Source organism: Bos taurus, chromosome 5 (assembly GCF_002263795.3).
Source record: "Bos taurus isolate L1 Dominette 01449 registration number 42190680 breed Hereford chromosome 5, ARS-UCD2.0, whole genome shotgun sequence".
Lineage (NCBI taxonomy): Eukaryota > Metazoa > Chordata > Mammalia > Artiodactyla > Bovidae > Bos > Bos taurus.
In genome coordinates this window covers 87,912,703-87,936,777 of record NC_037332.1, presented here as the reverse complement: position 1 = coordinate 87,936,777, position 24,075 = coordinate 87,912,703, and the positions used below count along the sequence as shown (strand labels likewise).

Below are 24,075 nucleotides of genomic sequence, written 5' to 3'. Positions count from 1 at the left end.
CCTTTCACCTAATGACGTCTAGGGCTCCCTAGAAATAAGGATTTCCTTTCTTTCCCCCTCACTTGCTACATAGATCCTCTGTGCTGTGCTAAGTTGCTTCAGTTCAGTTGAGTTCAGTCGCTCAGTCGCTCAGTCGTGTCCGACTCTTTGAGATCCCATGAACTGTAGCACACCAGGCCTCCCTGTCCATCACCAACTCCCAGAGATCACTCAAACTCACGTCCATTGAGTCGGTGATGCCATCCAGCCATCTCATCCTCTCTCGTCCCCTTCTCCTCCTGCCCCCAATCCCTCCCAGCATCAGAGTCTTTTCCAATGAGTCAACTCTTCACATGAGGTGGCCAAAGTACTGGACTTTCAGCTTTAGCATCATTCTTTCCAAAGAACACCCAGGACTGATTTCCTTTAGCATGGACTGGTTGGATCTCCTTGTAGTCCAAGGGACTCTCAAGAGTCTTCTCCAACACCACAGCTTTCTTCACAGTCCAACTCTCACATCCATACATGACCACAGGAAAAACCATAGCCTTGACTAGACGGACCTTTGTTGGCAAAGTGATGTCTCTGCTTTTGAATATGCTATCTAGGTTGATCATAACTTTCCTTCCAAGGGGTAAGTGTCTTTTAATTTCATGGCTGCAGTCAGCATCTGCAGTGATTTTGGAGCCCCCAAAAATAAAGTCTGACACTGTTTCCACTGTTTCCCCATCTATTTCCCATGAAGTGATGGGACCAGATGCCATGATCTTCATTTTCTGAATGTTGAGCTTTAAGCCAACTTTTTCACTCTCCTCTTTCACTTTCATCAAGAGGCTCTTTAGTTCCTCTTCACTTTCTGCCATAAGGGTGGTGTCATCTGCATATCTGAGGTTATTGATATTTCTCCAGGCAATCTTGATTCCAGCTTGTGCTTCTTCCAGCCCAGCGTTTCTCATGATGTACTCTGCATATAAGTTAAATAAGCAGGGTGACAATATACAGCCTTGACATACTCCTTTTTCTATTTGGAACCAGTCTGTTGTTCCATGTCCATTTCTAACTGTTGCTTCCTGACCTGCATATAGTTTTCTCAAGAAGTTGCTTCAGTTGTGTCTAACTCTGCAGCCCCACAGACTGTAGCCCACCAGGCTCCTCTGTCCATGGGATTTTCCAGGCAAGAATACTGGAGTGGGTTGTCATGACCTCCTCCAGGGGATCTCTCAACCCAGGGAGCAAACCTGTATCTCCTGTGTCTTCTGCATTGCAAGCAGATTCTTTACCACTAAGCAACCGGGAAAGTCCACTGCTACATAGATCTATTTTAATAAAACATTTGATTTCAGTGCTTGGAAAACCACAGAGGAAAACATTAAGGGAGCAAAGCTTGATTTAGACCACTTCAAAAGTGGTCAGATACTCTCTTTCCATCACCACCACTCCTCCACTTCAGAGCAGTAATCTAACCACAGGGTTAAGATTCACGAGCTCTAAGAAGCAACTTCTGACCATATGGTCCCCACTCCCCGAGAGCAATACCAGCCTTAAGAAAACATTCCAGTATTGCAAATCTTCAAGATCATTCCACAGCCAACCTCAAAACACTAGAATTCCACAATTCCCTGGCCTCGCCTCCTTCTCTGCTTGCCTCCTTCAGTCTCATATGACTCAAATCAGAAGCGCTACGAAATCTGTTATTCTATACTATCCTACTGCTGCCCCTGTATCAAAACACCATTTGACTTCTTCCCACACAAATGACAGTTATAAAGGGGAGAATTTATAATTAAGAAGAGAATACGGACTTCTCTGGTGGTCCAGTGGTTAAGAATCCACCTGCTAAGGCAGGGGACACAAGTTTGATCCCCGGTCCGGGAAGATGCCACAGGGCAACCAAGCCTGTGAGCCACAACTACTGAAGCCTACATGTCTAGAGCTGGTGATGTGCAACGAGAGAAAGCAATGAAAACCCAGCACAGTCGTAAGTAAATAAATAATTTTTTTTTTTTAGAAAAAAGATGAAAAGAAGTAGATCTGATTAGTAAGAAAAGGTCAGTGATCCCTTTCCTATGATATCAAGACATGTAAGAAATTATATTGAAAGGCAGTAAACTCTTTACTAACCTGGGGGAAGAGAGAATAAGTTGAATTGTCAATGGTGAATGAGTATAAAAACTCCCCATCGTACCACAGGCTTTTCCCCATGGGGGAATTCATTTTAGTCATAGCAAAGAGATGGGCGGGGTCACAGCAGTCTTCCATCTGTTTCCTAGGAGAGAAAATGGAGAGAGAAAAGAACAGCAGGTTAAGAGAGCAGCAGACTCATTCACTTGTCATTCCCACAGAGATGTGCAGCCTTACCTCACCACCAGCTCACAAAAGCATCTGTGTCTCCAGGGGGATTAGACAACTATTCATTCACCCTTCCAGCCATCGGAATGCACGACTGGAGTATTTCATGTTTTAAAAAGTTTCAGAAGAAAAGACATCAGGTGGTAGGATTGTAAATTGGTGCAACCACTATGGAAAACAGTATGGCGATGCCTCAGACAGTTAAGACTAGAACTATGGTGTGACCCAGCTATTCCACTTCTGGGTATTTATCACATGTGCACAAAAACACTAATTTGAAAAGAAGACATATGCACTCCCTATGTTCACTACAGCATTAAAGTTGTCCCTTGGTATCTGCAAGGAACTGGTTCCAAGATCTGCCTCAGATACTAAAACCCACAGATGCTCAAGTCCCACAGTCAGCCCTTCATATTTGAAGTTCTGCATCCACGGATTCAACCAACCTCACATCGTGTGGTACTGTATGTATTTATTAAAAAAAAAAAAAACATGTAGAAGTAAACCTTACAGCAGTTCAAACCCATATTGTTCAAGGGTCAACTGAATTAACAATCATGTAATCACGTGCGTGCTCAGTCGTGTACGATTTTTTCCAAGTCCACGGACTGCAGGGCGGTAGCCCCCCAAGTTCCCGTCCATGGGATTTCCCAGACAAGAATATTGGAGTGGGTTGTCATTTCCTTCTCCAGTATTTACAATAGCCAAGATATAACAACAACTTAGGTGTCCATCAATGGATGAATGGATAAAGAAGATGTGGTACACCATAGAATACTACTCAGTCATAAAAAAGAACGAAATCCTGCCATCTGCAACAATACGGATGACCCTTGAAGGTATTATGCTTACTGACATAAGTCAGACAGAGAAAGACTGATTTCATTCATAGGCGGAATCTACAAAACGAATGAAAAACCAAAATAAAACAAAAACAAACTCAGAGTTACAGAGATCAGATTAGTGGTTGCCAGAAGGAAAGAGGCTGGGGGATGGGTGAAATGAGTGAGGGGTCACCTGTCTGGGATGGATGGTAATTAGATTCGTGGTGGTGATCAATTTGTAGTGTATACAGATGTCAAACTACAAGGCTGTATACCTTATACCTGAAACTGACATAACTAAACAGAAACAAAGAAACATATCAGTTCTCATATGCAGCTGAAATGTGTCTGAATTAGTCATTGTAATTGCAGACTGATGGATTTAAATATCCAAGGCTTGGATGGCTAACATCTCTTCATGGTGATGTAAACATCAAGTGGTGACTTTCAGAGATCAGGGATTTTAGGAGAACTGTACAGAGTAGGAAATACATAGATTGGCCCTAAAAAGGGTACACACCCCCAAAACTGAGGATATGATCCAAGAACAAGCCCTGGGAAATCTCTGGAAACAGAAATTGAATGAGAAGAGGGATGTGATTTCAGGCACTGATGAAGCAACCTGCATTCCAGCTGGTCAATCTCGTGTGCTTCTCCTGTTCTTGTTTTGTCTGACCTCTCAGCAGGGTGGGACACAGCTGAGCACAGGAAGGAGCTGAGAAGTCCCACTCCTTCCTCACTCCCTTTCTCTCTGAAACACCAGGGTTTTCTGGATCTCCCCCACCCACCCTCCTGGAATGGCTCACAGCTGTTCTTCTGCTGTTCCCTCACATGGAGGCCACTATTCTACAAGCCAATCTTCACATTCTCCTCAAATTCAAAGCCTGTCAGAAACCAACTCTGTTTCCTCACTGAGCTTTCAGGAATAAAAGAGCTTATTCCCCAGTCCCACTTCTAGAAGGACCAATAAAATAAACTGCTGACATAAACCACTTCTGAATGGCACCCCCAAGTAGACTTGCTGGCTCAGACATCTTTAGCCACCAGGGGTGGCTCCAAGCTTGGAGCTGAAAAGTGGCAGGTAATTGGAATATAGTCAAGCTTGGAGCTGAAAAGTGGCAGGTAGTTGGAATATAGTCATGCTCGGCCTCACAGGGTTGGTTCCGTAACCCCCCTCCACCTAAATACCAAACCCCAAGGATGCTCAAGTTCCTTACATAAAACAGCACTGTGTTTGCAGATAACCTACACACTTCTTGCCCTGTACCCTAAATCATCTCTAGATTACTTATCATACCTAATTCCATACAAGCATTATGTAAATAGTTATAAAGACAATGTAAATGCCATTAAATAGTGACCAGTGTGCAGCAAATTCGAGTTGGCTTTTTAGATCTTTTGGCATTTTTAATTTTCCCAAATACTTTCTATCCACCCATCAGTTGAATCCTTGGATGCAAAATCTGAGGATGAGGATTTGTGGGCAACTGTACTTGGGTTCCAGAGAAGGCGATGGCACCCACTCCAGTACTCTTGCCTGGAAAATCCCATGGACAGAGGAGCCTGGTAGGCTGCAGTCCATGGGGTCGCGAAGAGTCGGACCTGACTCAGCGACTTCACTTTCACTTTTCACTTTCATGCATTGGAGAAGGAAATGGCAACCTACTCCAGTGTTCTTGCCTGGAGAATCCCAGGGACGGGGGAGCCTGGTGGGCTGCCGTCTATGGGGTCGCACAGAGTCGGACACGACTGAAGCGACTTAGCAGCAGCAGCAGCAGTACTTGGGTTCAAAACCTGGTTCTGCAACTTACAAACTCTATTACCCAGGAATGTTACTGGGCTTCAGAAATGGTCTCAGAAATTATTCTTGGGAATTCCCCCGAGGACATACAGGTGCAGCATGTAGACCAAGTTCAAGCTCAACGCAGGGACAAATAAACCAAGTCATAGTCTGGGGTTCTTCCCACCACCTGGTGCTTTCTCTGGTGCTTTTTGTTTGGCACCAGGGCAACTTCACAAAGGTTTCAACAGAAAGGACAGGGCTGGGGTCTGGGGAAGGTGGCCTTCTTCTTTCACATTTGCCAGCATCTGTGTCCCTCTTGCTCCTACATCATCATCCCATTTCCTCCAAGTGCCCCTCTTCTCTTGCCTCCTCTATGTTCAATAATTTTTATTGTGTTTCATTACCCAAAAGGCAGCCTGAACAGAGGCAGGAAAGTTTTACAATGAATTGCCTTCATTTTCTCAAAAGGGCATCCTGGGTAATATCATCAGTTAACATAGAACAAGGTCTTTAAAAATGAGAACTGCGGACTTCCCTGGTGGTCCAGCAGTTGAGAGTCCACCTGCCAGTGTGAGGGACACGGGTTCAATCCCTGATCTGGGAACTAAGATCCACGTGCCTCGGGGAAAGTGAGCCTGTGCCCTCCAACAAGAGAAGCCAATGCAGTGAGAGGCTCATGCACCGTAACTAGAGTAGCCACCCACTCACCGCAGAGGGGCAACTACAGAAAGCCCTTGCACAGCAATGAGACCCAGCACAGTCAATGATAAAATAAAATAAATAAAAATTAGGAGAATTATCTTAGGCATGACTCTGAGCTTTGTGAGGTGAGGAAATTTTTGAGCCCTTAATCCTTTTCTAGTTAAATGGAAATAACCAGAAATGGAATACCTTTTAGTTCTTAGAGTGGTCCTAAGAGATAATTAAGGGAATACATGGGCTTTCCTGGTGTCTCAGAAGGTAAAGATTCTGCCTGCAATGCAGGAGACCTGGGTTCAATCCCTGGGTCAGGAAGATGCCCTGGAGAAGGAAATGGCAATCCACTCCAGTATTCTTGCCTGGAGAATTCCATGGACAGAGGAGCCTGGCAGGCTACAGTCCATGCGGTCTCAAAGAGTCAGACACGACTGAGTGACTAGCACGAACTATTATTAGTCCCAATACACATCTGAGGAAACGGTATTAGGGTGATTGTAGGACATGCTTTTTCCTCTCTGCAAGGCTGCCTATCAGGACCATTCTGACTTACCCTTACCTTTCTCTTCCCTGAAGAAATGCTTTCTAAACACCAAACATTCCAGGTGCCTTCCTAGATCTTTCTCTACTTAATTCTCACAGTGAGTGACCTTGGAGCTACATAGCTTTAGGATTTTTTTTTTTTCAGTAATTTAACTTGGGGCACGTAACTAGCAAAGCAGGGTGGAGCATGGGTTTGCTCCCAGGTCTTCTCACTTCATGTCTGGTACTTACTTTCAGCCAGACCAAAGCTCTCGCCTCCAAACCAAGCTAAACTTGCCATTTAGCACAAAGTGCTACAGAAAATTCAGAAGAAAAATTTGTCCCAGCTACATAATAAGACCCCATTTAATCTTTATCAGTGGAGAGTGATATGTAAGTGACCTAGCCACTTACATATCACTTTATACTGGCTTCCTCTTTTCATCCTCATAAAAAACTAAGATAGAGATGATTACATTATCCTAAATTTACAGACAATGAAACCGAAGCTCGGTCCAAGAGACTTGCTCAAGTCAAGTTCATGAGGTAAATAAATGTTTGCTTAATTATCGATCAAATTGTATGTTTAGACAGACTCAAGTTCACACCTTTTCTTACAGCATCATCATGCTCAGGGCAACTATACCTTGAGGAGGGAAACCAAACACTGGACAAAAATAGAAAGCATCACATGCATATAACTACTTTTAAAAATTCAAGAAAGAATTATGAATTCAAATTCATAATAACCATAGCACCATTTGCAGTATGGGAGTGCTTTCCCTAGAAACTTATGAACTTTTCCCTCTATCTTCCATCCAGAGTGCCTCTGCATCTTCCGTCTGTCAGGCCCATTGTCTAGAGGGTGGCTGAAAAAAGACTACAATGTAAAAGTGTGTTCACCCCTCCATGCCTGAGAAGGGCCCCACGAGCTCACCAGCCATATGGCTATATAACCACAGAAGCAAAAGCAGAAGTGGAAATAGTTCTCCCAGCAGTAGGAGTGGGAATCAGGGTAGTGGTAGCAATGATTTTTACTGAGCTCTTGCTTAACACCACTAGGTTTGGGGGAAGAGAAAGTTGAGCTTCACCTCCTGCCATCCTACAGGTGATCCTGGAGAGAAGACACGTACCAGCTTTTAGAATGTTTAGCAATTTTTATTCCCACCCCCTTTTTCATGCTTGGCACTGATGCTACCTATTCTTTGCTTCTCTTATGCCTGCGAGCAAAGCTGCTTCAGTCGTGTCTGACTCTTTGTGACTCTCTGGACTATAGCCCACCGGGCTCCTCTGTCCATGGGATTCTCCAGGTAAGAATACTGGAGTGAGCTGCCATGCCCTCCTCCAAGGGATCTTCACAACCCAGGGACCAAACCTATGTCTCTTATGTCTCCTGCACTGGCAAGCCGGTTCTTTACCACTAGTGTCACCTAGGAAGCCCAATTTTTATGGCAGGCAATGAAATCGCAGGGTTAAAATGGTAAAAGTAAATCCATTTTTATGTTCAAGTTTAAATCTTCAGATTATTCATTTTTACCAGTTGAGTGTAAGGTGAGTATTGGAGTTAAAATGCAAGTGGTTTTTATTATTTGAATTCAAGCTTCAGCAGAGCTCCTACCAATTGACACTATAGTTGCTTTGTGAAGTTAAGTAATTAGGAGCCACATGCTAAAAACTCACTCAGGTTCTCATTGCCTACCAGTGAAAGCCATGCATATCAACAGAGCCAAAAGGACCATATTGGCTTCCTGTGCCAGAAAGACTGAGAGACTAACAGACAAGAGTGAAAACCCAATCACTCAGTTAATAACACCCAGTTATAGCAGAAAGTGAAGAGGAACTAAAGAGCCTCTTGATGAAGGTGAAAGAGGAGAGTGAAAAAGTTGGCTTAAAACTCAACATTCAAAAAACTAAGATCATGACATCTTGTCCCATCACTTCATGGCAAATAGATGGGGTAAAAATGGAAACAGTGACAGACTTTATTTTCTTGGGCTCCAAAATCACTGCAGTCACTGCAGCCATGAAATTAAAAGACGCTTGCTCCTTGGAAGAAAAGTTATGACAAACCTAGACAGCATGTTAAAAAGAAGAGCCATCACTTTGCTGACAAAGGTATGATTTTTCCAGTGGTCATGTATGGACGTGAGAGGTGGACCATAAAGAAAGCTGAGCACCGAATTGATGCTTTTGAACTGTGGTATTGGATAAGCCTCTTGAGAGTCCCTTGGACAGCAAGGAGATTAAGCTAGTCAATCCTAAAGGAAACCAACTCTGAATATTCATTAGAAGGACAAATGCTGAAGCTGAAGCTACAATACTTTGGCCACCTGATGCGAAGAGCCAACTCATTGGAAAATACCTTAATGCTGGGAAAGACTGAAGGCAAAAAGGAGAAGGGGGTGACAGAGGATGAGATGGCTGGATGGCATCATCGACTCAATGGACTTGAGTTTGAGCAAACTCCAGGAGATGTTGAAGGACAGGGAAGCCTCGTGTACTGTAGTCCATGGGTTGCAAAGAGTCAGACACAACTGAGCGACTGAACAACAAAGCAATGTGAACCCTGCTAAGATCTCTTAGATGCCATGTTCATTGCTCTAGGCACCAGACATGATGAAGGCTGGGAGGCTCCCACTCCAGTGACTGACTCTATCGTGCCCCTCTGGAGGAAGAACTGAATTTGAGAAAGCAAACTTGAAGAAGAGTTCTACCTCTAAAGAGTTCAGCTTTAGACTCAGCTAAACATCTGATCTGATGCCATCTCTGGCCTTCCTGAACACGTATGTGACAAAGGCTTGTGTGATCACACCCTTCATTATCATATCTAAACAGGGTATTGAAGTAACCCAAACAGGAAATACCATAATGTTTATAACTGAGTGTGTAATTTAAAATTCTATAAGCAACCTAGGAGTAAATGGAATGAGGATTTCCTTATGTGCTTTCTGTATTGAAATTCTAGCCATCAGGTGAAGTATAAATAAATGTATCTTTAATACTGTAAGAGGAAAATGCTGTAATAATAAATTTATTGTGAAGGTGATTAATTTTACATACAAAAGTTATGAAGGATTATTGATTACAGAAGAGAATAAACTGTCAGTTAAAGGAAATATTAAGTGTGCCTAGACGATAATTTTAAGGAAAATACTGCATTTTTTTTGCCAATAAATGCTTACAAAATTCTACATAATAATATAAGACAGTATAACAGAGTTGAAATTTCATGAAAATCCAAATCTTTGTATAATTAGTTGATATACTAGCATTCAAAATATTAAAAAAAAATAACCTTTAAGAACTATATTTGATTTTTAGTTATTTAATTACATTTAGAGAGTGAGTTGTTCAGGGAAAAAAAGCCATAGTTGGGAAATCTTCATATGCAAGATTGTCAAATGCCAAATCTGCCCCTAAAAACTTCATGAAAATAAAAAAACGCCACAAACATCATGAGAAATCATCATGACCCAGTCATAGTAGAGAATTCCTCATATCCTTCTTAATTGCTTTATTCTTCTTAAAAGCACTTAACACTATTTATATACTTAAAAAAAAAAAATTTTTGCTTAGCGGTACCGGGTCTTAGTTGCAGCATGTGGGATCTAGTTTCCTGAACAGGGATTGAACCCAGGCCCCCTCTGCACTCGGAGCACGGAGTCTTAGCGACTGGACCACCAGGGAAGTCCCTATACGTTATACATTTTATCTATAGTTTTACTTATTGTCTGTCTCCCCAAGTCCCACGATTTAAACTCCTTGAGGGCAAAGACTTTTGTCTTACACCAAATAAGTGCTTAATATATGCTGATCAACTGGATGAATAAATTACAAGTAGGAAGAAAAGGAAAAAAAACACACATTAGAGAATCAAGAGAACCTCAATGCACATTTTGTTCCCACTGGTCAAAATTCAAATTGAGGAAGTCAATTCTTTACAGTTTTAGACTATGGAGACCGAAAAACAAAAGCCTGACAAAACAGTAGCTACAGGTGAGTAAACATTTTCAGTAGCAGCAGATCCAGGATTTTTAAGGTTCGATGATGGGTGAATCCAAAGTTCCTTAACACTGTGCACTAACAAACATTACTCTGATCAAAGTGAGCATGTCTTTGGGATTACAGGCCTGCAGCACAGGGACCACAGGAGTGCTCCATCAGTGAATGGTGCCGATAAATTCTGTTTCCTTCACCACTGTCAAACTTTCAAAATTTGACTTCTAAAATGTTAGATAAGTTTTCAGATTTTAATCTTGCCTCCAAAAAGTCCCTTCTATTCTAACGCTACCTGACTTTAGTCAAGTATTGATTTTAACATTTGGCTTTTGGCCATATGTGTATCTAATGCATTTCCTCCATTCAATCAATGGTTCTTAGTGTAAACTGTACTGAGTTCATAAAATTCCTTTTAGATTAGTATATGTTAACTCCTTGGGTTAACGTCATAGAGCCCAGATTCACTGCTAAAAATGTGCTCACATAACCACATCAGAGGATGGTTTTGAAAGTGAAGTAATATATATAAAATGCTTAGCACATTATATGCTTTCCGTAAGTATTCATTCTCCTTAACAGTCAGGCACCATATGATTCTGCTTGTTTCCCATGATCTGAGGTTATGATTGCTTTCTAGATATAATAATTAATAGTTATCCCCTTTCCATTCCCAAATATGTCCCTATTTGGATGATAAATTATGTGTTCACTCCATTAAGAGTAGAAGATAAACAGAGAATCCTGTAAAAGAGGGCCTTCCTTTAAGTGCAGAATCTAATGGCCTAAGAGAAATCAGACGTTTCTTTTTTATATATATGTAAATTACAGATTTCACAGAGATTACGGCAGGTAGAGTTTGGACCACTCTGAAGTTGTTTTTTTTTTTTTTTTGCCCTAACATAAAGAAATCTGTGTCTTAAACTACCCGTTCTGAGGCGAGCTTAGAAATCAGGAGTCACTACTGACTGAGAGTCCAGGATCTGGAACAAGCACTAGAAGTTGCTCTAAAGTGAACGAACAGCAGGGTCCTGCCTGCAGCAGACGCGGGAGCAGGTGGTGACAATACCATCTCTATGGCAGAGACCACATCTTCTGTCCACAGCACGGTCCCATAGATGGCTTAGATCCCTGACCTAAGAGATTCAAAATACCCCCTCAATATAGGGGAGAGACCTGTATTCATCTTATTTCTCTGCAAAATTCTTTTGAATGGTGTGGAGGAGAATTACTTTCATGAGATTACTGCTTACAATAATCTTTTCCACAGTTATAATAAAAAAGCTTCTCAAAGATTAATCTTCTGTATAATTTGCCAGGACTACAAAAACAGGGAAAAACAACTCTTGCATACTACTTGAGATGGCAAGCAATCTTTTATTTAGCGGCATTTTATTCTTCACATTTGAAATGACTACATAATAAGGAAAAAGTACTCCAAAGAGAAATCAATTTATGCCACGTGTAATTTGCATTTCTCTACCACAGGCAGAGCAGACTTTAAGAAAGGAACTTTTGGAAAACAAGTATTTCAAAGGTGATCTGGTTTTCCTAAATACATATTTGTTCTGTAATGTGCTTAACAAGTACATATGACTATTTGAACTGAAGAGCATCAATTTTTCCAGGAAGAATCTCAATAAGCACTTACCTGCAATCTTCCTACTTATGCTTATATATCTATACAACTAGAAAAACTCTTAATATTATCCTTTGAGAATCACCTGTTTGCTTTTTTGGTAACTGAAACTGACTAGACTCCTTTGACCAGCATTCATTATTTTATTCATTCAATAAATATTTATGGAGCATTTTCTATGTGCCCAGTGCTATCCCAGGCACTACAGCCAGAATGGGAGCTGGGAAAAGGAGAGGTGGGAATACTTTGCCCTTGTAAATTCTAACAGAGAAGATAGACAAATGATAAATAAAGTATGTGGGTAAGGGGTGGGGTGTGATTTTCAACAGAGCGCTAAGTAAGTCCTCACTGGGTAACTGACTTTACTCAGATGGAGGTGAGGAAAGTAAGTCATATAGATATCCAGGATATTCCAGAGAAAGCATTAGGAAGAACGAACAAGTACAAAAGTCTCAAGGCAGGAGTGACCCTGGTATGTTCAAAGAACATGAAGGAAACCAACGAAGCTAGACTGTGGGTTGGGGAGAGGGGTTCATGGAAGGAGGATCAGGTCAGATTGTGTATGTGGATTTTACTCCAGTGAAAGGAGCAGAATCTGTACTCACCACTAAACTTCTTGTGGCATCATCCACAGACTGCCAAGAATAAATCCAACTCCAAAATCATACAAATATTTGGATTTTATTGAAGTTGTAATGGAGGGGGCTGGGTCGCCACACAACAGAAACTTCAATATCTATCTCTCCCCTGGGTACAATTCTATCATTTCCTCTAGACTATTGGAAGGACTGATGTTGAAGCTGAAATTCCAATACTTTGGCCACCTGATGCGAAAAGCTGACTCATTGGAAAAGACCCTGATGCTGAGAAAGATTGAAGGTGGGAGGAGAAGGGGACAACAGAGGATGCGATTGTTGGATGGCATCACCAACTCAATGGAAATGAGTTTGAATAAACTCTGGGAGTTGGTGATGGACAGGGAGGCCTGGCATGCTGCAGTCCATGGGGTTGTGAAGAGCCAGACATGACTGAGCAACTGAACTGAACTGAATCCAAAAACTGGCCTTTTCTCCATCACCTCTCTCTCTCTTATCCAGAGAAATTTCACTTGATTAAGCCCTCTAACTTTGACTCCTTTCATAATCATTTAACATCAAACTTAGGTATGAGAAGATCTATTAAACAAACTTATTTTGGATTTTTCCCCTCTTTTTGTTCCTAGCCACAATTAGACAAGGGGAAAAAAAATCACAGGAATCCAAATCAAAAAGGAAGAAGTAAAACTGTCACTGCTTGCAGATGACATGATACTATACACAGAAAATCTTAAAGACATCACCAATTAATAGAACTCATCAAGGAATTCAGCAAAGTTGCAAGATACAAAATCAATAAACAAAAATTTATTGCATTTCTAATAACTAAAATAAATTATCATAAAGAGAAATCAAGAAAAAATTCCATGTACAATCATATCAAAAAGAATAAAATACTTGAGAATAAATCTAACTAAAAGATAAAAGACTTACTTGGAAAACTGTAAGACACTGAAGAAAAGAAGTTGAAGATGACACAAAGTAACAGATATACTGTGTTCATGGACTGGAAGAACTAATAATGTTAAAGTGACTATATACCCAAATGCAATCTGCAGACTCAATGTAATCACTATCAAAACACCAATGGTGTTTTTCACAGAACTAGAACAAACAATTCTAAAATTTGTATGGAATACAAAAAAGACCCCAAAAAACAAAGCAATCTTGATAAAAAAGAACAAAGCTGGAGGTAGCCCTGATTTCAAACTATATTACAAAGCTACAGTAATCAAAACAGCATAACATTGATGAAAAACAGATACACATCTCTGGAACAGAATAGAGAGCTCAGAAACAAACCCACACTTAAATGATCAATTCAGTTCAGTTCAGTTCAGTCACTCAGTCATGTCCGACTCTGCAACCCCGTGAATCGCAGCACGCCAGGCCTCCCTGTCCATCACCAACTCCTGGAGTTCACCCAAACTCATGCCCATCAAGCCGGTGATGCCATCCAGCCATCTCATCCTCTGTCATCCCCTTCTCCTCCTGCCTCCAATCCTTCCCAGCATCAGGGTCTTTTCCAATGAGTCAACTCTTCGCGTGCGGTAGCTAAAGTATTGGAGTTTCAGCTTCAGCATCAGTCCTTCCAGTGAACACCCAGGATTGATCTCCTTTAGGATGGACTGGTTGGATCTCCTTGCAGTCTAAGGGACTCTCGAGAGTCTTCTCCAACACCACAGTTCAAAAGCATCAATTCTTCGGCACTCAGCTTTCTTCTCAGTCCAACTCTCACATCCATACATGACTACTGGAAAAACCATAGCCTTGACTAGATGGACCTTTGCTGGCAAAGTAATGTCTCTGCTTTTTAATATGGTATCTAGGTTGATCAATTAGTCTATGGCAAAGATGGTAAGCATAAACAATGGGAAAAAGACAGCCTCTTCATTAAATGGTGTTGGGAAAACTGAACAGCTACATGCACAAGAATCAAACTGGACTATTTGCTCACACTATATAAAAAATAAGCTACAAATGGATTAAAGACTTAAATGTAGACCTGAAACCAAAAAATGACTAGAAGAAAACATGGGCACTAAGCACTTCAGTATCAGTCTTAAGCAATATTTCCTTAAACAAAGGAAACAAAAGCTAAAATAAGGAAATGAAACTACATCACACTAAAAAAAAAAAGTGTTTTACGTAGGAAAGGAAACTATCAGTGAAACAAAAAGGCAGCCTACTAAATGGGAGAAAATATTTGCAAGAAATATATTTGATAAGGGGTTGAATTCCAGAATACACGAAGGACACATACAACTCAACATTAAAAATTTCGATTAAAAAACAGGCAAAGGACCTAAACAGACATTTTTCCAAAGAAGACATACAGATGGCCAACAAGCACATGAAAAGATGCTCCACATCACTAATCATCAGAGAAATGCAAATCAAAACTGCAATAAAATATCACCTCACATCTGTCAGAATGGCTATCATCAAAGAGACAACAAATAACAAGTGTTGGCAATGATACGAAGAAAACGGAACCCTCGTACACTGTTGGTGAGAATGTAAACCGATGCAGCCACGATGGAAAACAGTATGGAGATTCCTCCAAAAGTTAAAAACTGAACCACTATATGATCCAGCAATTCCACTCCTGGGCATTTATCTGAAAAATGAAAACACCAATTCTAAAAGCTATAAATGTTAAGCATTCGGACAGTGTGAGTGTGTGTGTTGTTGACCCAGAACCACCTCACTGTCTCCTGGTGGGAAGTGGAGGGCTTGACTCTGCTAGAAGCAAAGTTTGAGTCAGTGAGAGTTAAATAGATGTGGTTGCTGTAACAAAAAGATCTCAAGCCACAGCAGCTATCTAAAAAGAGAAAACAATTTATTTCTTTGGACACTTCTATGGGATGGACAGGGAGGCCTGGCGTGCTGCGATTCGTGCGGTCACAAGAGTCAGACACAACTGAGCAACTGAACTGAACTGATGGGATCACTTGGAAACTCTGTTTTCTTTCTGTTTCTTGAGCTGCCTTCACCTTGGGTGTGGCCAAAGCTGTATCACAGGGCACATCAGTGCTCCAGCTCATGGGAAAGGGAAGGGAATGTGGAAGAGCCCCCACCCAAACCCAGCGTTGGCACATGTCACATCTGCTTATGTTTCACCAGTGAGAACTCAGTCCATGGTTACACCTAGCTGCAAGGGAGGCTGGGAGTGCATCCAACTACAGTTCTGTTATAGCAGCAGGACAGATCTGGGGAGTAGCTGCCACTCTGGATATCACGTATTTTTCCTTTGCTCCCTCATCCATCCACATTTTCCCTGTAGGGCCAGGCCCTTCTCGGTAGGGGTCCTTTAGTCTTAGCTCTTCCTTGGCTGGGTGTCCTCGGACAAGTGACTCAGCTCTGAGCCTCTATGTCTTCATCTGTCAAAGGAGCTCCCCTCTCCCCTCCTGAGGTCGGTTCAGGCTGTAGCCTGGAGCCTGCAGTGGGGCCAGGAGGCCCAGCTCCTCAGGTGTGGGCAGGAAGTGTTTCTCATACTGAGAGTCCAGTGGCACCAAGGGTTTAGCCAAGATATGGAAGCACCTAAGTGCTCATTGATGGATAAACGGATGAAGAAGATGCAGTGTACATATATAACAGAACACTGTTGTTGTGTAGTGGCTGAGTCACATCCAACTCTTTTGCAACCCCATGGACTATAGCCCATGAAGCTCCTCTGTCCATGGGATTTACCAGGCAATAATAATACCAGAGCTGGAAATAATACCATTTCCTTCTCTAACAACGGAATATTACTCCACCATAAAAAGTGAAATCTTGTCATTAGTGAGAACATGGATGGACCTAGAATGTATTATGCTAAAAGTGAAATCAGTCAGACAGAGAAAGACAAATACTGTATAATTTCAATTAGATATGGAATATAAAAACAAATGAACAAATGTAACTAAATAGAAAGAGACTCATAGATATGGAGAACAAACAGGTGGTTGCCAGAGGGAAAGGGGGTCAGCAAAGGAGAGAAATAGGTGAGGGAGATTAAGATGTACAGATTCATAGTTACAAGATAAATGCCACAGGTATGAAATGTACAGTGTGGGGCTGCTGTACATATAACAGATTATCAATAAGGGTCTACTGTATGCACAGGAGACTATACTCAATATTTCATAATAACCTATAAGGAAAAAGAATCTTAAGTATATGTACTTATGTATATATATGGGCTTCCAAGGTGGCGCAAGGGGTAAAGAACCCTCCAAGGTCAGGAAGACCCCTGGAGGCAACCTACTCCACCCACTCCAGTATTCTTGCCTGGAGAATACCCATAGACAGAGGAGCCTGACAGGCTACAGTCCATAGGGCCACAAAGAGTTGGACACAACTGAAGCAACTGAGCACGCACACGTGTGTGTGTGTGTATATATATGTATGTAGCTGAGTTTGCCGTACACCTGAAATTAAAACAACACTGTAAATCAACTATACTTCAATAAAAGATAAAATTTTAAAAATAATGTACAGTATGGGGAAGATAGTAATTATGTAATATCTTTGTATAGTGACAGATGGTAACTAGACTTACCATGGTGAGCATTTTGAAATGTATAGAAATATCACATTACTATGTTGTATAACAGGAACTAACATAGTGTTGTAGGTCAATTATACTTCAAAAACAAAACAAACCCACAGAAAAAGAGATTAGATTTTCAGTTTCCAGAGGTGATGGAGTGGGGAAAAGGCAATTGGATGAAGGTTCTTCAAAATGTACAAAATTCCAGTTATAAGATAAATAAATATTAGGAATATAATGTACAATATGATAAATATAAGTAACACAGATATATATATATAAAGGTTAAAAGAGTAAATCCTAAGAGTTCTCATCCTAAGGACAAATATTTTTTCTATTTCTTTAATGTTGTAGCTATGAGATGATGGATGCTCAGTAAACTTATTGTGATAATCCTTTCATGATGCATGTAAGTCATTATGCTGAAAATAAAATAAAAACATCTCTCTTCAGAACCACTTTTCTTATTCTAGTAAGGCCTAGGTCTGAGATTATTTTCTGTGAAAGATAAGAAGTGAGAAAATAAAGGATATTACAAATGTAGATGGCAAGGAGTTAGTAGAAAAGGAGACAAATGTGATGAAAACCACGTAAGTCTTCCAAACTATACAGATTTTTCTAAACTAGGAAACTGAACCAACAAACATAAGATGACCTAAGTGGTAAATTTTAGAAGTTCAAGCCCAGGAGTCAAGTTTGCTGGATTCACCTCAGCTTTGCCTTCAGTGCAGGACTGGAGCATTAGTCCTAAAATTTTTCCAGACCACAGCTGTCTCTTCTATGATTTATGGCACACACACCTGGCATTTCAGTGAATAATCATTCTGGTATTTGAACATGTTCAAAATTATTTTCTGAGAAAAATTTTGGCTTTTGCATTATGACCCATTTTCACAGGATGGAATTCTGTGCAACAACACAAACCAGGGATTCTCAGTTTTCTTACCAGAATATTAACTGTGCCACCTGCTTGTCTAAAACATATGGGTCTCTCTTTACTCAGTACAGAATATCAGCCATTCAGGTTGTCAACAACCTTCAATTGACCATTATCTAGTTTCCATTAAATGTATGGTTAAAGGAAGAGAGACATAGGGATGTGTTAGCTGGTTTCTCCTTGGAGTTAGAGTTACATTTTCTTTATATCAAATCAAACCACAAACAAGTCAGCTATTTGCATGACTAGTATCTATTTTTAACTGTCCACTCTATAAACTTCCATAGATGAGAATACACCTTGTTGTCCAGGTCAAATGTATAAACTCAGTTTACCTGCAACATGTTGTGAAAACAATCAGGCAGGCATTTTCATTTCATCTATCTATTATCCCTCTTCTTGTTGCTAGGTTCACTACATTCGTACTCAATTTGAATTGTTTTGTGGATATCATTGACCCTATCTACATAGAAAAGCATTGAGAGAGTTGACAGCAACAGTTAAGGAGAAGCATATGCTTAAAAATGGAAACAAAAGTGGAGATGACTTTTAAAAGCTAAAAGCACTGAGAAAATAAAGGATATTACAAGTGTAGATGGAATGAGTCATTTGATAGAGTGGATAAAGAAACAATTGGAAAAAGAGAAGGAAAAATGATAGATTAAAGGGAAAAAAAAACATTTTTAGTTTGTCAATAAAAGACAAAAAAAAAGCTGCAAACTAGAGACCAGATAAGCCTACTCAATGCTTTCACTGCTTAGAGGTGAACAAGACTGCATTCAACTGAGGGAAAATACAAAAAAACATTATCCCTCCAGGGAGAGAGAATCACTATTAATAGATTTTTGTGTGCATTTTTCCCATGCATTAAGTCAATTACTCCTTTAGTCAGTAAATACTCAACAAATATTTATGGAGTACCTACCATGCATCAAAGATTTCAGACACAGCAGTAAACAAAATGCTCAGTAGTTGCCCTTTAGAAATGGGAATTTAGTCTGTTTATAATTTATTGATGCTATATACAACACTGTGGTAAACATTCGCATTATTAGATTTGTAAACATACACATGATTGTTTTCCTGGGATAAATTTTTCAAAGTATTTACTTTAAATTCTATACTAATGAGGTTCCTCTTGATTCAAAAAAATATTGTTACACAAAATAGTTACAGAGCTTAAGCTACTATAAGGCAACAAAAACAAATGTTCCCTTTCATATTCTTCACAAAGATGTCTAGATTAAAAAGCAATGGTATTCCTATTTCTGACTACCATTCAAATAATGCTATTTTTATTTTCTAATTATTTGTACTATCAACTAACTGAACTATGGAAGATGAAGATGTCACTTTTCAGTCCCACCCCAAATTAACATGCACAGACTTCTCTTCATTCCACATTCCCTAAAGAATTACATAAACTATTTAACTTAACCAACATTATAACAGTATTATGAGTCTCTAAGTATGATTTAATAGCTGAGTATTATCACTGTATTTCCTGTCTTGAAGGCTTTCTAAATTTTGCTCTTCCTGGAGTTAAATATTGCCTAACTTTTTTCATTAGCTTCATTTATTAATAACATGCACTTTCCAATAATTCCCCTTCTAATTCTTCAAAGAACTGTAAATTTTTGTCAATGTGGTCAAACATATCAAGAAATCAGTCAGTTTGATTTGTTTTCTTGGGAACATCTCTTCTGGAGCCCTTTGCCCTCTAGTTCCAATCTGGGCTGCATTCTTTCTAGCTCTGATAAACACGTGTCATCTTGAAAACTGCCTTCACCTCTTTTCTGTATTGTATTATTCAGTTACTTTATCCATATTTTCTCTTTTTTAGTATTTTTTTATTTGGGTATAGCATATATTTTATTTCTTTCTTGAGAAGCAGTGCAGCAAAGTACATTTTTGACTCTTTGAATGTTGAAAACACTCTTACTTGGTTTGGCTGGGTGTAAAATTACAATTTAGAATTTTTTTTTCAAATTTTGAAGGCATTATCCATGTTTTCTAGCTTCCAGTGTTTTTGTTGAGAAATGTGGGATCGTTCTTATCTCTAATCATTTTATTTTAATCATTTTTCATCTTCTTAAGATCCTAAATTAGGGATTCTGAAATTTCACAATAATATGGCTTGGATAGGTCTTTTGCATTCACTGTACTAGACACTTGGTATTCCCTAGCAATCAGGAAGCACGTCCTTCAGTTCTGGAAACAACCTTATATTATGTCTTTAGTAACTTTTACCTTCCCTTTCTTCTATACTTCTCTTTCCATATCAAACGTCTCACCGTTTCCCCATTTTTTCACTGTCTTATTTTTCTTTCCTATTTCGAGATGATATTATTTTCTAAATGTTATTTTACAAATTCACCTACTCAACTTTTAATTTCCACTACCACATTTTTAATATCAAAAAGTTCTTTCTGGTCTTCAGAAAGTTTTGTTCATAGCTTCCTAACCTTTGTTAATGCAATGTAATTTGTGAGACTCATAACCATATCATTTGTTATATATTCTTCTGCTTCCTTATCGTTTGTTTCATGTATGTTTTTCCTGTTGGTTTACACTGGTCTCTTTCATGTTAGAGATTTTCTAAAAATATTTACAGATTTATACATGTTTACAGTTAAAAATAATGTACTAAAGTGATGAATAAAAGATCTTTGTGTGTAATTACCAACTGCTGAGCCTCATCAGAGTATGATCCAATAGGGACCCAGTCATTTCATGAGAGGATCCCTAAATGTCAGTATCCACATCTTTTTCTCTTTTACTAGTCAGTTTTCCCATTGAGGAATCTTCCAATTTCTTGATGTTATTGGACTGGCCAAAAGGTTCACTGGCCAAAAAGATACTATGGAAAAACCAGAACGAACTTTTTGGCCAATCAACATAAGCCTGGTTGATAACATTCTAGGAGCTAAGTGAAAAGAGGAGGCTGATATCTCACTCCAGAATACAACCTTTCTCTTAATTCCCCTGTTCTCAGCTGATGTACCAGGTGCACAGCCTCTCTGTCTCATCTCTAGTCGTCTGACACATGGACAAAGGCAGCTCCTTGTGTCTGTGGGCAAGGGGAGATCAGGAACACTTTCAGTCAATCTTCCTGCTTTTAGTGTCATTGGCACTCACCTCTAAGTGCTGAGTCTATCAGGAATTCTGCAACATAAACTGGTTTCCTTCTTGCTGGGTTACCCTGTTGTATTTCAAATTTCTGTACTCTACATGTTGTCAGACGTGATTGGGCCATCTGCTTCTTATCTCCAAAAATTGTGTTAATGTCTTTTGTCTGCTATTGTCTCCTCTTCCATTTTATTCACTCTTACAAGTTTATTCATATTTATATTCTTCTCTTATTATTTATTAGTCTTTCAAGATAGGTCAGAAAACCAGAAGCCAGGTGGTATTAACCTTTTCCAGTTTAGCTTCTTTACTGGTGATTGTCAATAATGTTTTCTGATTTGAAAACATATGTGTATAAAACTAAAAGGCTGCCAGGGAAAATCATTCTGATGATGGTTGCTTTAAAGAAATAGAAATGGGCTATTAGGATATGTAGGGACTTTTATTATTTATCTTCTATGTTTCTATACCTTTTTAGTGCTCTGAAAGTTATCATTTTTGTTATTTTATCAATTTATCACATTTGTCATATTTATTTTTATTCATTCACATTATGTATTTATATTTACCATTTTGTTACTTTATCAGATTAAATTTGATTAATTTTTAGAGCTTTTACAAATTTAAGCTAATAAATGCTTGTTATAGAAAATCTGAAAAATATTTAAAAGGACAAATAGGAAATTGAAATTTAAAAAGCAATACATCCACACTGAGAAAAGTATAAGTAATAATTTTTTTCTTCCTGTGATCTTAAGACCATATTCTCAGATTTTCTTTAAAATTGATTTAGATTGACTAATCACTTACCCCCCTGCCTCCAGCTTCTTCCAAGGCTCCTTCTTATCTAAGTCCTTAGCTTTTGACCATAAAAATATTTATATTTGTCCTTAACAGAAGAAAAATTCCCCCCAAAATGCCTCCTTCTTTAAGATATGCTAAAATCTCTCTGAAGTCTTTTACAAACAAAACATCTCAATGCACTCATTGTTTCTATTTCTTCATTAATCTTTTCACTTGCCTCCAGTGCATCAACTTGACTGAAACTACCCTCTCTAATGTCTTCAAATATATCCAAATGAGCAAACCAAAAAGTCAGATAGCCTTTCCTCATTCCTTACTCATTCTGGTCACTCCAGCATTTAGCACTGTTGACCACCTGCTTTCTTCTTGTAAGTTTCTCTGCCCTGGATATCCAAAACAGTGTATCAACCCACCTAACCACCTCCTATTTGCTTTTTCTCTCTTTCCTGACAAAATAGCACTTCTTCCTCCCATCACCTAAATGTGGTTATGTCCCAAGGCTCGAACTTTGGTTCCTAGTACTTTTATTTGATTCTAATAATAATGAAGGAACGACTCACAGTCACATTCCTTACACTCAACCTGAGAACACTAACAATATCACGTCAAGAGCTACAAAAGAGAACAAATCTAGAATGGACCATAGGAGATGTCTAAAATTGGGGGGCAAGGTTGGACTAATGGAGAAAGGAAGACATAGAGAAAAAAGAAGGAATTAAGAAAAGCATTCCTATGCAGCTCTGTCAGTAAAGAATCCACCTGCAATATAGGAGTCAGTCTGCAATGCAGGAGACCCAGGTTCAATCCCTGGGTTGGAAAGATCCCCTGGAGAAGGAAATGGCAACCCACTCCAGTATTCTTGCCTAGAGAATCCCATGGACAGAGGAGCCTGACGGGCTACATTCCATGGGGTCGCAAGAGTTGGACACGACTTAGCTACTGAACCACCACCACAAGAAAAGCATTCAGTTCTTATGAGGCACAAGACACTATGCCAAGTCCTTTCAAATATATGCTACCTCATTTAGTTCTCGACACAATCCCATGCTGCTGCTGCTGCTAAGTCGCTTCAGTCGTGTTCGACTCTGTTCGACCCCTGAGAAGGCAACCCACCAGGCTCCCCCGTCCCTGGGATTCTCCAGGCAAGAACACTGGAGTGGGTTGCCATTTCCTTCTCCAAGGCATGAAAGTGAAAAGTGAAAGTGAAGTCACTCAGTCGTGTCCGACTCTGAGCGACCCCATAGACTGCAGCCTACCAGGCTCTTCCGTCCATGGGATTTTCCAGGCAAGAGTACTGGAGTGGGGTGCCATTGCCTTCTCCGTACAATCCCATAGTCAGGTACTTTATCTCTCTTTACAAGAATTAAGCAGAAAACCCAGGTCACCTGATGAAGAAGGAGGCACAGTGCTGGAAAAAACAGAGGCTTTGGGATCACACAGCTTTAACTCTGCCACTTACTGCAGAGTTTGGCCAAACTACTTTACACTCTTGTTTTCAATCTTCTCATTGATGAAATGGGGAAATTTTAGTTGATAAGTATTGAAAAGATTGTAAATAAGACATATAAAGTACTTAGTACATAGGAAGTGCTCATAAGTTGTTGTGATTATTATTATTCTGACAATATAAAGTAGGGGTATTTTCATAACAAAAGGGCATGCCATGGGAAGCAAAGGAAGAGAGTTTCAAGAAGAGGAGCAAATGTTTCTTCCAAGGCACAGACCCAAGCCCAGACTGAAGCCCGGGCTTCCTGTGGCTGCACAACTTTAGAGAAGAACTCTCAGTCATTTGCTGTTTACATGGAGCATCTCTGTGAGAAGGGTCGATGAATGGGTCCCACTGTGACCGAGCAAGTCAGTGAAATAACATGAGTTAAAGTCATCTTGTGAGTGGGGAAAGTGCTCAGCCCAGGACCTCCTACTGCCTAGAGACTGTATGTCCCCAAAAGAGGGGGCTTGCGTCACTACTGAATCTCAAGACAAGCTGTGGCTATCCTTTCTGGATAAATTATTTTGACATACATTTTAAAAGGCAAAAAAGGTATGTATTTTTTGAAGGAATAATAACAAAAAGGAAAAGTATCATAAGCCCATGTGGATTTAGAAAGATCAGACTACAACAAATGCTAAATATTCTCCATACCTCCCTTATAGCATATCTTAACATTCCTTTGCCATAAAAATACATAAAAATGTGATCACTGACATAGTGAACCAAAAGTGAACAGACTACAAGAAAAAGACAAACTGACCAGAAAAGCTGACAGAAGCACTATGGCCTGTG

The 24,075-nt window shown here is 39.8% G+C and overlaps 1 protein-coding gene across 2 annotated transcripts in view; it reads right to left on the bottom strand.

Moving 5' to 3' along the window:
* Positions 1–24,075, bottom strand: part of ST8SIA1 (ST8 alpha-N-acetyl-neuraminide alpha-2,8-sialyltransferase 1) — a 183,223-nt gene that overhangs the window by 122,609 nt on the left and 36,539 nt on the right. For both annotated transcript variants that reach the window (XR_003034555.2, NM_001032299.1), the window contains 1 exon segment: positions 2,101–2,245. Coding sequence is in view for 1 of the 2 variants with exons in the window: in NM_001032299.1 (NP_001027470.1) it covers positions 2,101–2,245 (145 nt within the window). In the remaining variant the exon portion in view is untranslated.